The sequence below is a fragment of the Littorina saxatilis genome, linkage group LG14 (genome assembly GCF_037325665.1).
Source record: "Littorina saxatilis isolate snail1 linkage group LG14, US_GU_Lsax_2.0, whole genome shotgun sequence".
Lineage (NCBI taxonomy): Eukaryota > Metazoa > Mollusca > Gastropoda > Littorinimorpha > Littorinidae > Littorina > Littorina saxatilis.
In genome coordinates this window covers 5,443,641-5,458,422 of record NC_090258.1, presented here as the reverse complement: position 1 = coordinate 5,458,422, position 14,782 = coordinate 5,443,641, and the positions used below count along the sequence as shown (strand labels likewise).

At 39.6% G+C, this 14,782-nt stretch overlaps 1 protein-coding gene across 2 annotated transcripts in view; it reads left to right on the top strand.

Annotated features, from left to right (window-relative positions):
* The window catches only part of LOC138946972 (mucin-like protein), a 254,265-nt gene that overhangs the window by 138,692 nt on the left and 100,791 nt on the right, over positions 1 to 14,782 (top strand). For both annotated transcript variants that reach the window (XM_070318397.1, XM_070318396.1), the window contains exon 8: positions 8,290 to 8,503. In XM_070318397.1, coding sequence (XP_070174498.1) covers positions 8,290 to 8,503 — 214 coding nt within the window. The remainder of the gene's footprint in view (positions 1 to 8,289; positions 8,504 to 14,782) is intronic.

Genomic DNA, 14,782 nt, shown 5'->3' with positions numbered 1-14,782 from the left:
GGCCATTGGTGAGAATGAGCAGCCTTGTCGAATTCCAGCGTTCATTTCTATAGGCTCTGACAACCACCCCATATAATTTACACAACTTACTGTTTCGTTCATGAGCGTAGTGACCCATCTAACAAAAGTGTTACCAAAATTGAAGCGTTTAAAGGCATACATTATGTATTCTTTTGATATTGTGTCGAAAGCAGCTTTGTAGTCTAGAGCTAGGAGTAGCCCTGGTTTGTTCGTTTGTTTGAGATGTGTAATTATATCATCAATCATTCTAACTGCTGTGCTACTATTTCTGCCTTTCATAAAACCAAACTGATTTTCATGAATTATTGTTCCAAGCACACTTTTTAGGCGTACTGCTAGACACTTTGCCAGTAACTTATAATCTGAGTTTAGTAAAGATAATGGTCGCCAGTTATTCAGATCATCCCTTGACAGTTGCTTCCCTTTGTGTATTAATGTTATAACTGCTCTCTTTTGGGTCGGAGACATTTGACCATTATCAAAAGCGGCGTTCAAGGAACATATAACCATTGTCTTTATCTGACACCAGAAACATTTCATAAAACCAGTTGTTAGACCATCTCCGCCTGGTGCTGAGCCATTTTTCATTATTTTTAAAGCCTTTGTGATTTCATCTTCAGTTAAAATGCCCTCAATGCTATTTTTCTGTTCTTCGGTCAATTGTGGAACTTCTACGTCTTGTAAAAACATTTCAACATATTGTTCATCAAAGTTAATTCTTTTTTTGTATCTATTTGAATAACAAGTCGCGTAAGGCGAAAATACAATATTTAGTCAAGTAGCTGCCATTTTTTCAGCAAGACCGTATACTCGTAGCATCGTCAGTCCACCGCTCATGGCAAAGGCAGTGAAATTGACAAGAAGAGCGGGGTAGTAGTTGCGCTAAGAAGGATAGCACGCTTTTCTGTACCTCTCTTTGTTTTAACTTTCTGAGCGTGTTTTTAATCCAAACACATCATATCTATATGTTTTTGGAATCAGGAACCGACAAGGAATAAGATGAAAGTGTTTTTAAATTGATTTGGACAATTTAATTTTGATAATAATTTTTATATATTTAATTTTCATAGCTTGTTTTTAATCCGAATATAACATATTTATATGTTTTTGGAATCAGCAAATGATGGAGAATAAGATAAACGTAAATTTGGATCGTTTTATAAATTTTTATTTTTTTTTACAATTTTCCGATTTTTAATGACCAAAGTCATTAATTAATTTTTAAGCCACCACGCTGAAATGCAATACCGAACCCCGGGCTTCGTCGAAGATTACTTGACCAAAATTTCAACCAATTTGGTTGAAAAATGAGGGCGTGACAGTGCCGCCTCAACTTTCACGAAAAGCCGGATATGACGTCATCAAAGACATTTATCAAAAAAATGAAAAAAACGTTCGGGGATTTCATACCCAGGAACTCTCATGTCAAATTTCATAAAGATCGGTCCAGTAGTTTAGTCTGAATCGCTCTACACACACACACACACACACACACACACACACACACACACACGCACAGACACACACACATACACCACACCCTCGTTTCGATTCCCCCTCGATGTTAAAATATTTAGTCAAAACTTGACTAAATATAAAAACGAGTTTGCTCTTTTACAATATCTTGTCTTTTTTTCAATACTTGTCCCTCCTCATTAGTTAGTCTATCCATTACTTTACTATTTGCTCGAGCCTTTTCTAGGTTGAGAAAATATTTAGTGTTTTTTTCCCCGTCTTCAATAAATTTTACACGTGCCCGTGCATGGGCACCTTTTGCTTCTCTAATCGCATACAATTCCATTTCTGTTTTATACTTCTCCCGTTGATCAACTAATTCTTTGTCTGTCGGGTTAAGAGCCAAATTCTTCTCTATCTCATCTAATTCAGACTGTAACTCTGCTTTCCTTCTGTTTGATAATTTGTTCTTAGTTTTACAGTATGCCATGCACCATTCCCTTATTTTAATTTTGCAGAGTTCCCATTTTAGTTGATCATCTATTTCGGTGTTTTCATTAGCATAGTCTGTTAATAGTTTATTCATTGAGTCTACAAAAGTTTTATCGTGTAACAAACTGTCATTAAATTTCCAATATGAGGGTCCCCTCTTGATTTGAGACATGTTATGGGAGAGGGAAACGAGTCTGTGGTCAGATTGTGCAACCGAGTGAATTTCACATTCTGTTACCCTATTTAATACTGATTCTGTGGCAAAAATATAATCCAGTCTGCGGGCGATAAAAGGATTTTTCCTTGACCATGTATATTCTTTTTCTCCATGGTGAAATAATCGCCACACGTCTATTAACTCATTCTGAGCCATACAATCACGGAATGTGTCAATATCTTTTTCGTTGTGATTTTCACCACTAATAATATCTGAATCATTGTCCATCACACAATTAAAGTCCCCACACACCACACTATAGACATTTTCCGGTTTAGTGACCTGGTTTCTTAGCTGTTCAAAAAAGCGCTGTTTGTTCTGATGTACTGCTGGTGCATATACGTTCCAAATATACATATCGTTATCATTAAACACAACGTGAATACCAATAATCCTTTGGCTTTTGTAAATACACTGAATTTCGCCTGCAAAGCCCTTCTTTATGAGTATCATCTGTCCCATACTGTGACTAGTTTCCCCTGTATAATACAGTGCCCCTCCCCATTCTCTTTCCCACGCTGCTGCATCGTGTTCTAAGATATACGTTTCCTGAATACATATTACATCAAAATCTTTTTTCCTTAAATCACGGAAAAATGTTCTTCTTTTGATGCTGTTTCTTAATCCATGGATATTAACACTTGCTATTTTAATAGTTTCCATTTTAGCAAGAAATTATCATTGCTTAAATCGCTTTAAGAAGAAATCGAAGTCCATAGGGCGTGCCAACGATCCGTTACCAGAAGACCAACCTATCATCCCCTAGCCCCTCAAGTGATCACAGCCTCAGAGGATGTTGATGATGGCAGAAACAAATTCTTGGATACTTTTTGACAAATATAATGTACATGAGATTGCCATTTTAATTCTTGATCGACTATCACACCCAAAACACGATGTTCCGTTACCTGCTGAACAGGTTGTGATTCCAGAGAAAGATTTAACTTAAGAGGTCGTGACTGGTGTTTTTGTCTTGTTGTAATAATCATGCTTTTTGTCTTTCCTGGGTGCACTATCATAAAATTTTGATTACACCAACTGTTGACTTCATTCAGACTAGACTGTAAGGAAATTTCAATTTCTTGAACAGTCCTACAACTTGTGTGAAGCGTCGAATCATCTGCAAAAAATTCGGTATAACTTTGGAATTAGATATATGAATGAATTAATGAATACACAAAACAAAAGAGGCCCTAAAACTGACCCCTTGGGGACTCCACTCTTTAAACATCCTTTGGGAGAGGTATTACCGTTTATAGAAACATACTGTGTTCTGTTGACAAGATATGATTTAAAGAATGAACAAGTTGCGGGATTGTTCACGTACAATGACCGGCACGGTTGGCCTAGTGGTAAGGCGTCCGCCCCGTGATCGGGAGGTCGTGGGTTCGAACCCCGGCCGGCTCATACCTAAGACTTTAAAATTGGCTATCTAGTGGCTGCTCCGCCTGGCGTCTGGCATCATGGGGTTAGTGCTAGGACTGGTTGGTCCGGTGTCAGAATAATGTGACTGGGTGAGACATGAAGCCTGTGCTGCGACTTCTGTCTTGTGTGTGGCGCACGTTATATGTCAAAGCAGCATCGCCCTGATATGGCCCTTCGTGGTCGGCTGGGCGTTAAACAAACAAACAAACCGTAAGCTAGAACGTGCAATATTTTCGTATAGACTTGATTTCAACTCGGATAAAAATTGCGCAGAGTTTTTTGCGGTTCTGAACCTTCGAATTTCATATGACTGACGGTCGGATAGTGTTCTTTTTACATCGTAGTTGTCTTGAAATATGCAAATTACCGTTCATTTCAGTACTGAACTGAGGCTGTTCTCTGCTACATGAACAGTAGGGCAGTAAATCGACTTCCAAAATTTAAAGCCCCAGTATGTCTCAAATGGTTTACAAATCGATTTACAGGGTGGGCCACAAAAAGAGGGACAAAATCAAACTCTCATATTTTCTAAGAAAATAATTGTTTCTTTCTGACCAGAATGTCCTTTGTTGTTGTTAACCACACTACCAGTGTTTCTGAACTTATCAACCAAGCGTGTGATAGTTTGACGATGTGGTATTTTCTTTCCAGGGTGTTCGCGTCGAAACTGTCTTTGAACCAGAGTAGGCGACTTACAGTTCCACAATCTTGGTCCTCTCTTCGACGGAAAAGTGATCGTAGGGGTCCATTCTTCTGGCAGATAAAACTTACAGGTCTTCTGGATATATCACCTGAAAATCAGAAAGAAACAATTATTTTCTTAGAAAATATGAGAGTTTGATTTTGTCCCTCTTTTTGTGGCCCACGTCATCCAGCAGCGCGGGGCCTGGATTGAACATGTCATCAATTACTGACAAGAGCAACCAAAATGTTCTTCGATTTCGAAATGCTTTGGTATAATAAAAATTTGAGATGTTGTCCACATCTGGTGAAAAAAATCTTGCGAAAATTCTTGTATTTGTAGAAACTATTACAGTTTCTTTTTGTCCCTCTTTTTGTGGTACACCCTGTAAATCGTCTAATGAAAAATAAATGAAACAATTCGTTTGAATTGCTATTTAGCTCGCGTAAACCACACACCAGATTTCGTGGTTTATCTAACCCCTGAGCCATCGTTAACCCGTGTGATCAACTTTCCTTTTTTTTTCTTCACAATTTAGTCGTCAGTTTGTGATTTCAATGCGACTGGCTGTATCTGCAATAGCACGTTATTGTGTACCTCTGGTTCTAAAACGCAACAAACGGCTGCGAGTCACACGAACTTGTTTTTTGTTTGTTTATTTGTTGCTTAACGTCCAGCCGACTACGCAGAGCCATATCAGGACGAGGAAGGGGGGAATGGAGGGGGGCCACTTGTCAAGCGATTCCTGTTTACAAATGCACTAACCCATTACTTGTGTCCCAGCAGGCTTTAGTAAAACTAAATTAATACCTACTGGAAGATTACCAGTTTCCAGTATGTTAAAATAGGCTTAACCTATCTACTGCTGGACTTACATCAGAACACTAACAGATTAAACTATACATGAATCGCGAGACAAGCGGCAAGAGAAGAGATTTTTGGAGAAAATACAGGTGAATGAGCAAGAAGGCAGAAAAAAGAAAAGAATTCATGAAGAAAAAGAGAGCATGACAGGAAAGAGGAACCAAAAATCTACCTAACAGCAAACTAGAAAGCTCCTGCGGTTCCAAAAACAGGAGGGGCCTTTAATTACACGAACTTGTTGGCGGCGGCTGGCTTAAAAAAAAAAAACCGAGCGCTATGCAGAAAAAATGTCTGCTTAGAGACACGACCTTTCGTGGCCCTGCTTCCGGGCTATCTTTTTTTAAACTTTAAAAACTTCGAATTGTACTGATTTTGTCTTGATGAAAAAAGAAATCTTGTATGATTTAAGAATGTTTGTGTTACAAGCTGTCAATTTATTATTTAGATTTTAAAAGTTAGTTCTAACGCCAAAAACGAGGCGCCTGATTGTAGATCAGACGGTCCACAAAAATAAATTCTTTCAAAATTTCTCACTCCCGACGGAAAGCAACCAGGATGTTCCGGTTCAGTGAGCGTTCAAATAGAAGGGTGTTTGTACTGTGTGTGAAAGCCTGACAGTATCTGTGATGGTTTACGGGAGGCTTACTGTGCCTTTAATTCAAATGACTGGAAAAATGACCTTCTTCATTGTAAAGTAAGATTTGAGGAATGGTGCGCAAAATTCAACTATAACATGAACGCATACCTCCATGGAAAATGCCCTGATCCTGCCTGGAATGGCTGTATTCAAGTCACTGATTGTCTAAGGTTGATTATGGAAGACTAGGTCCTTCAAACAACCCCAAACATAACACTGTGAATACTTAAATAAGGTCAGTTTGATTCCGCTCAAATTCAATCCTCGTAATGTTGAGTCGATACCTGAATCGGGACTTTTTTTCGAAAGAGCACAAAAGTCAGACCATTTGACCTACAAGCCTCCCATTTCGTGGACTGATCATGCATAAGCTGAAGTGAATAAACAGCCAATATGAAAAATTCCGTCAGCAGATGTAGAAGAAATAAGCATTTTTGTGGGTTGCATTATTTGTGTGCAGAGAATTTTGTAATTTGTGTATTAATTTACTTTTATGTATATATAACTATCTCATTTGGCATTGTGTACAGAATAATTTCTTTGTGTATGTTTTTGTGAGGCGCTTAGAACTATTTCAGGATTTGCGCCATATTAGTATGCTCATTATTATCATTAGAATCCCGACTAGTACGCATGCGTTTGTTAACGGTACCTTGGCGACCAGAAGAATCAAATGTCATCGCGAGTTCAAAAAGGCGAACGTTGATCGCGCTGTAGTACAAACAGCGTTATTACTGTTGTTTTTTGAATGGTTAAACGAAAGGGTCGGTTCAAACCTGTGATGATTGTCTTGGAATCGAATGACTGCCTATGACAATGACTTTGTTGGCCTGAATGTTAGGGAGAAGAATAAATGATTATGTTGAACTTTAAACAAAAAAAAAGTATTCTCTTTGTGTGAAGTTTTTTTTTTGTTTTTTTTTTACATGTATATGCTGTACATTACAGGACATCACCTAAATAAAGGGACAGAAGCATACAACAGAAAAACACTTGAACAATTACAACATACATGGGGTGGGAGGATGGGTGGGGGAGGGGGGGATGTTTAGGGCTTGGTGGTCGCAGTATCAAAAGGATTTAAGAAAACAAAACCCTAAGGGTTACATCAAAACATGCATATACAGGCGCCAATCCTTGTAAAATGTATCTACTGTATTATTCACAACTGCGTTATACTTTTCACAAATAAATCTTTGCTTAAAATTTCTACTAAATGTCTGAAAATGAGGGGTCTTTTTGTTCATTTTGAAAATATATACGTGGTGTTTGGCACAGATTACTAACACATCAAAAGCTTTATCGGTGACTACATTGTTAGCAACTCCAAGAAGAACCAGTTCTTTAGACAGTTTTAAATTGCCACAATGGGTGCAGTTCGCCTTTAGCCAATTTACAAATTCTATCCAAAAAGTCTGCACTTTATCACACTCCCAAAACATATATGTAAAAGGGTTTCTTCCTCTCTACCGCAAAATGTACACAATGACGTATCCACAATTTTTCGCAAAAATAGAAACTGTTCTGTTGGCAAAATTCTGTACAATAATCGGTTGAACTTTTGTTTAATAACTGTATATCGGTAAAACTGTTTTGGACAAACATAGATTGGTTATAAGGAAAATTTGGGTTACTGGTAAAGTTTAAAAGGAAGAACATTATGTTGGGGTATGAAGATATAAGGTGCAGTAGACCGTAAATAACTAAGTTTAGTGACATTTTCATTATTTATTGGGGAAATGTGTGTCAAGAAGTTTAGAAAAGACAATATACTGTTCATCAGTGTTTTAGTTGGTTTGTGTTCAGGGAAGTTTGCACGAAATGCACGCACGAGACACGTTTTTGCCTTCTATTTTCTCTTTTTGGGAATTTCATTTGCGTTAGCTTGGTTTGATATGAAAAACCGAAGAAAAGCCCTGCCATTTTGCACTGAGAAACTTTGTAAGTAGCGTGTTTACTCCTCGGTCTCGCTGTAGTACATTTACCCTCACTTACTTCCTCGTTTGCTTCCAAAGTAAGCTCTTTTTCCGTCCCATGTATGCGAAAGTGAGGATGTACTCCCAATGTCGCTCAAAACTTTGGAAGTAGTCGCAAACTACCCTCAGTTACTTCCTCGCTCTGCTTCGAAGTAAGCCCTTCTTCCGGCCCATGCATACGAAAGTAAGGCAAGTACTTCCAATGTCACTAAACACTTTGGGAGTTGTCGCGAACTTCCTCCTTAAGCGTACGGGTCCTGGGTAGCGCGACTCTTGTTGATGCAAGCTATGCTCTGAGAGGAAGCGACCCGAATGTCATGGAAAGGGCATATTAGAGTATTAATTGCCTATGAAATAAGAACAATGTAGTAATTCAAATTAATGGCAGTATAATGTTTTTGAGAGTAATGCTTGTATCATACGTATTTGACTTACTGACTCCCCAAGGCAGATTATCAAACGGTAAAAGGCAACTTCAGATAACACCCCCTTTTATGTCTTCCACACTTGTTCATTGCAGTTTGGGAACGCAACATTTCAGGCGGCGATTGCGGTAAGCGGCAGCGAATCCTACGCAATTGTCAACTACAACGAAGTCAACGTGCTCCCAGGAAACCATCCCATCATTGACATCGGATATTCCCCAACCACGAATAACCTTGACCAGTGTCAAGAGCTGTTGTATTCAAAAACTGAAAAGGCCTTTGTCATTGCTAATTTAACAGGGAATACAGGTAGGTTTAAAGTACTATACTCCATTGCCTTTGATAAATGTACATTGATTTGATTTGATTTGATCTGTCTCTGTCTCTCTCTCCCTCTCTCTCTTTCTTTCTCTCCTTCTTTCTCTCTCTCCCCCTCCCCTCTCTCCCCCCCTCTCTCCCTCCCCCCTCTCTCTCTCTCTTTCTCTCTCTCTCTCTTTCTCTCTCTCTCTCTGATACGGAAGAGGTTCAACGTATTTAATACCTATGTTTCTTTCAAATCCTCACCGTCAGATAATCTACTTATTAAGGAGATTTGAATGTTGCTAATGATCAGCCCGTGCCGTGTTCTCTCGAACACGGGCACATATATTCGAGTACACATTTCTACACACTCGGTCGCACACTATCGCACACAGAAGTTTAAGAAGATGAAAATTGTTCCACCGATGGAGAACACCAAAATACACGTACTAATTACTGACAACTCATACGCGAACGGAAAAAAGGCAAATTAGCGTCCAATCGTCCAAGGAATCATCACTCATGTCAAAGAAGTACATGTACAATAGTCTCTGTCCGTAGAAACCACAATTCCCATCGGACATATATCCAAATTTATGAATATCCAGTTGACCGCACAAATGCACTTTTACGGTTCCTTTCCATTTAACTTCCTACGATATCTTCACTTTTGCTCTCTCAATTCTTTGTTTACTCGGTCTCGTATAGCATTAATTGCTGAAGAGGCGATTAAACAATTATAACCAAAATATTTTACCCAAACCTCTAGGAAAAGCCCATTCTGACACAGGGGGTGACCACTTTGCTATCCACAACAAAAACTCACATTCCTCTGAATAGAATAAGACCTATGCAAATAAGCATAATTGGCTCTTTCAAGATACCAAATCACAATGACAAGTGAACTGACCAAAGCAAGAAATAAAATAAACGTATTCCCACCTAGATGCAACTGGAACAAAAAAGTACTATCTGAAACATGAATTCCTTTTCCTGAATAATAACAACTACACCATACACACTATTCTTGACACGTCTCAGTAACGGGCTAGTGCCTGAGTTGATAGTATTGTACTTTCTTTTTACAGTGTCTTATGCTTACAATTCACAATAATGTACATATCTTTAAATATTGGAAATAGGAAAGAATGCAGATAGTACCCCAAGATTCTAAAATGTAATGCCCAAATCCCTATCACAAAAGGTTTACAGAACAATTTCAGCTTTTCACCAAAACAGTAATACTCAGCCAATGAAACGCACTAACGTTTTATATTGCTCGGGCATGCAACATTTTATTCAGATCGCCTGTGCACGCTGGATAGATAGCCAATGTCCTCATAACACAAAGGGTAGTAGGTCTAGAAATATCACAAACAGATTCCCAAAATGCATGATGTAACTATAGTGGGTGTCTAACATGTACCTCATACAGCTTACAGTGCCCGTATTTAAAGACTTCTTGAACAATGTTGCTGTCAGAAACCCAAACCTTGCATTCAAAGCTGTTTTATTGATATGATATGCGCCCAAGCACACACTTCGTGTAATAGAGATGTGGACTAGCCTATGCTTACTGCACCTTGTGATTTCGGTGGCTCTGTATGTAAAAATGTCAGAAATAGATGAATTCAAAATTATGTAGTTCGAAAACACAAGGCTCTGACACGCATAACTTGCATGTTAAAGCTTTCAATACATTTTGAATTGGGTCTACTTTTAGCTTGTTTCGCCATGCTTTTTTACATTTAGTCAAGTTTTGACTAAATGTTTTAACATAGAGGGGGAATCGAGACGAGGGTCGTGGTGTATGTGTGTGTGTGTGTGTGTGTGTGTGTGTGTGTGTGTGTGTGTGTGTGTGTGTGTGTGTGTAGAGCGATTCAGACTGTACTAAACTACTGGACTGATCTTTATGAAATTTTACATGAGAGTTCCTGGGAATTATATACCCGGAAATGTTTTCTTTTTTTCGATAAATGTCTTTGATGACGTCATATCCGGCTTTTTGTAAAAGTTGAGGCGGCACTGTCACACCCTCATTTTTCAATTGAATTGATTGAAATTTTGGCCAAGCAATCTTCGACGAAGGCCGGACTTCGGTATTGCATTTCAGCTTGGTGGCTTAAAAATCAATTAATGACTTTGGTCATTAAAAATCTGAAAATTGTAAAAAAAAAATATATATATATATACTGTTCAAAAAAAGAAACGCATAGCTTGTAATATTTGGTTAATTTAGTTATATGGCTACAAGGATATCCACCAAACTGCAGAAAATGTTTATCTGGTCGTCGACCTTTCGTCCATTGCCACAAGTGAGCTCTGCACGTGACGCATGCGTTATCAGTGGCTACAATGTCAAAATTGCTCATTTGGCATGACCACTCGTCATGCTTCAGTGTAATCTCGTGAAACTCGGGGAATATTGAGCTCTCACCATGTCTTCCAAAACCCATAAAAGCGGATTGTTCGCCACAAAGAAATCAGACGACAATTCAGCGACGAAAGATGGCCAGATTGAGCAGAGAAGACCGCCAAATTGCATTGGGTCGTTTACAAGCAGGCCAAAGTCAAAGTGCAATCGCCAGGCACTTCCACGTGTCCTAGAGCACCATCAGTAGACTGTGGGTCAGGTTTCAAGCCACTGGCTCCGTTGCTGACTTGCCACGAGCGGGAAGACCAAGGGCGACAACTGCTGCTCACGACCGCTTCATACGGCTCCGCCACCTCCGGAATCGTTTCCTGTCGGCCTCATCTTCTGTCCAGGCTCTCCCCGGGCCACACCGATTATCGGACCAGACCGTGCGGAACCGCCTGCATGAAGCTGGTTTGAGAGCTCGCAGACCTCACAGAGGAGCTGGCAGGTTTCATGGTATTAGGCCATTTTGATAGTCTCAGATTTGCTTAGTCTTTTAAATCCATATCTGTGAGAATCTGCTGTATTTGTTGTATTAACATGCAAACTAGTTGTTGTTTAAATACTTTTTTGAAAATAAAAGTTGACATTTTTGATAATGTGTTTATTTATGTGCGTGTGAATGGTGGCGATCGTCAAAATACGGACGGATGAATTTACTTTTGCCACAGCATCACTAAACAAAGAACTAAATTCCAACACACACATGCACAAGTATCAATGCTGTGGTGGTTGAGAGTGCCAGAACACATTGAAATGATTGTTTTTCAACAACAATCGATATCCATAACACAAATTCTAACTTATACTAGCTCCGCAAAAAAAATGTATGGGGATTCGGATCTGTCCGTCCGCATAGCGATATCAAGAGCATCGAAACTAATTGTGATTTCACAGGACAAAAACACAAGTTTACCTAATTTTGTATACTGTAAATACAAGTTTGTGCACCCTTGAAGTGAGTTATAATGTTGCCGAGGTCAATTTGCCCTTGATCGACGCACGGTGACCCGAGTTTCAAAGTTGCGATCCAGTCCGTCTAAACAATGTAACGATCGCCACATTTTTCTTTTCATTCAAAAACTAACCGTTTGGGGAGGAAGTGACCTCACGTTGTTTTACGTTGACGCTCGCGCTCGACAGAAAAAGACCGCAACAGTTTTTCAGTTAAAAAAATCGCAAAGTAATTACATTTTCTGAGGTTTTCTAGTGTCCGTCTAGTAACAATCGCCACTCTAGCGATCGCCACTGAGTGTTGAAGTCACATTTAACTCCATTTTCGACTGTTTTAAGAAACTATTTTGACGCTCAATCGTCACGTTTCAGTGTCGAAACACGTACTGTGCATTTGCAATCAGCCGGTGTGTCCAAACTGAAATGCGAGTGATGCCTCGATTTGTGGCGATCGCTCACGTGGTTGACGGACAGAAATACCTTCTTAGGGGGTAGGGGAACAGTTACTCCTCCATACAATAATGGTGTTTACAAATGATTGCAAACTTGTCTCTTTATAAACTGTTCAGACATGTCTTCTCTTCAATAATTTTCAGTTTTGCTCGGTTTGTTAATCAGGAGCACCCTGCAGTAAATGTTTCATCTGTGACAATGCTCGAAATGTTGACGTAATTCCAATGCCCATATCCTTCTCTTGTTACCTCATCTAGCCAAAACCATTGAAGATAGAAAGACATTTATTGAACAAACTAGATGCACAACACCAGTCTTAACACGTTTTGGTCTTACATGTATATGAAAATATTGATGGCCATGGAATGGTTTGAAAAAAAAGACGGTTTTTTCCTTCAAAACGGTCTAGGTCTGCCGGAAGTCGTATTTTTTCAAACCATTCATTTGAGAATCAATATTTTGATATACATACAAGAACAAAACTTGTTAAGAATGATGTGGGGCATATGTTTTGTTCAATAAATGTCTTTCTATCTTCAACGGTTTTGGCTATATGAGCTATATGCATGCATAGGATGACCGTATTGCTTTTTTTGCGTTTTCAGGGTATGCCGCTTTGCGCCTGGTTTTTAGATATAAATAAGGACCAGGACTATAAAAAAAATTACTGTTTTTAGTTGTAACAAACTCACTTTGTTGGAAAAACATGTCCTTTGAATTGTGTGCCAACATTTATTTTGTAGAATTTGAGTGTGTAAATAGTAAATTGCTGAACACAATACTGTGAAACCTGCCAGCTGTCCTCACCCGCCGCCATCGCCAGAACCGAGTGCAGTGGGGCAACCAGCACCGTCGCTAGACTGTCCGGAATCACTGGAGACACGTGTGGTTCAGCGACGAGTCCTACTTCCTGCTCCAGCGACATGATGGTCGGAGGAGGGTCTACCGGAGAGTAAACGAACGTTACGCGCCCAACTGTGTGGATGAGGCACCCGTTCATGGTGGTGGAGGCGTCATGGTGTGGGGGGCGATCAATACCGCTGGAAGGAGCACCCTGGTGCACGTCCAAGGGCGCATAACTGCCCAGCGATACGTGGAGGAAATTCTGCGCCCACACGCCCTTCCTCTTCTGGCTGACCAGGATGCCATATTCCAGCAGGACAACGCTCGCCCGCACACAGCACGACTCACCACCCAGTTCCTCACCGACCACCATGTCCAGGTGCTTCCCTGGCCATCCATGTCGCCAGACATGAACCCGATAGAACACCTCTGGGATGAATTGGACAGACGTGTGCGCAGGCGAGAAGAAGCGCCGGCAAATCACCGCGATCTATTGCAGGCACTTCAGGAGGAGTGGGACACCATCCCACAGCAAGATATCCGGCATCTGATCCAGTCCATGCCCAGAAGGTGCCGGGCAGTTGTTGCTGCTCAAGGCAGTCACACCCCCTACTGACTTGACAGCCTCGGCACCCAATCGTATTGATTGACTGATTGATTTGAAGATGCAAATGAACTGTGTGTGCATTCAACTGTGTCCATACCAAATTTCAAACAAATAATCTAAATATTGGATTTTCTGTTAATTTTTTCGAAAAATAAAACAAATTTGGCAAGTAGCAACTATGCGTTTCTTTTTTTGAACAGTATATATATATACACATATAAAACGATCCAAATTTACGTTCATCTTATTCTTCATCATTTTCTGATTTCAAAAACATATAAATATGTTATATTCGGATTAAAAACAAGCTCTGAAAATTAAAAATATAAAATTATGATCAAAATTAAATTTCCAAAATCGATTTAAAAACAATTTCATCTTATTCCTTGTCGGTTCCTGATTCCAAAAACATATAGATATGATATGTTTGGATTAAAAACACGCTCAGAAAGTTAAAACGAAGAGAGCTACAGAAAAGCATGCTATGCAACACAGCGATCCCACAACCGCGCTAAACAGGCTCGTCAGTTTCACTGCGTTTTGCACGAGCGGCAGACTACGGTCATTGTTAAAAAATGCAGTGCGTTCAGTTTCATTCTGTGAATTCCACAGCTTGACTAAATGTAGTAATTTCGCCTTACGTGTTCTGGCCTATCTAATTACACTGACTCTTCACTCTTCACTCTTCACACTACACACTTCAAACACAGAATTTGGGAGGATACAGACTTATTAATTCCTCACAAATTACAACACAATTCTTCACCTCAAAACATCAATACCAATCAACTTCTCGAACACACAGTTCACACAATTTTATCGCTATCACTCAATGCATGTAAATACATAGTATAAAGATATTATCTCAATAACAGATTAGCGCACAAGATAAGGTGTTGACCAACACTCACGAGTTCGTATCACGGCTCACTGCATGTCGTCATTTACACGTACACATCATTGTGCCGCTGAATCCACGTAGATGATGAATTCCCAGAAACTCTCATTAAAGATG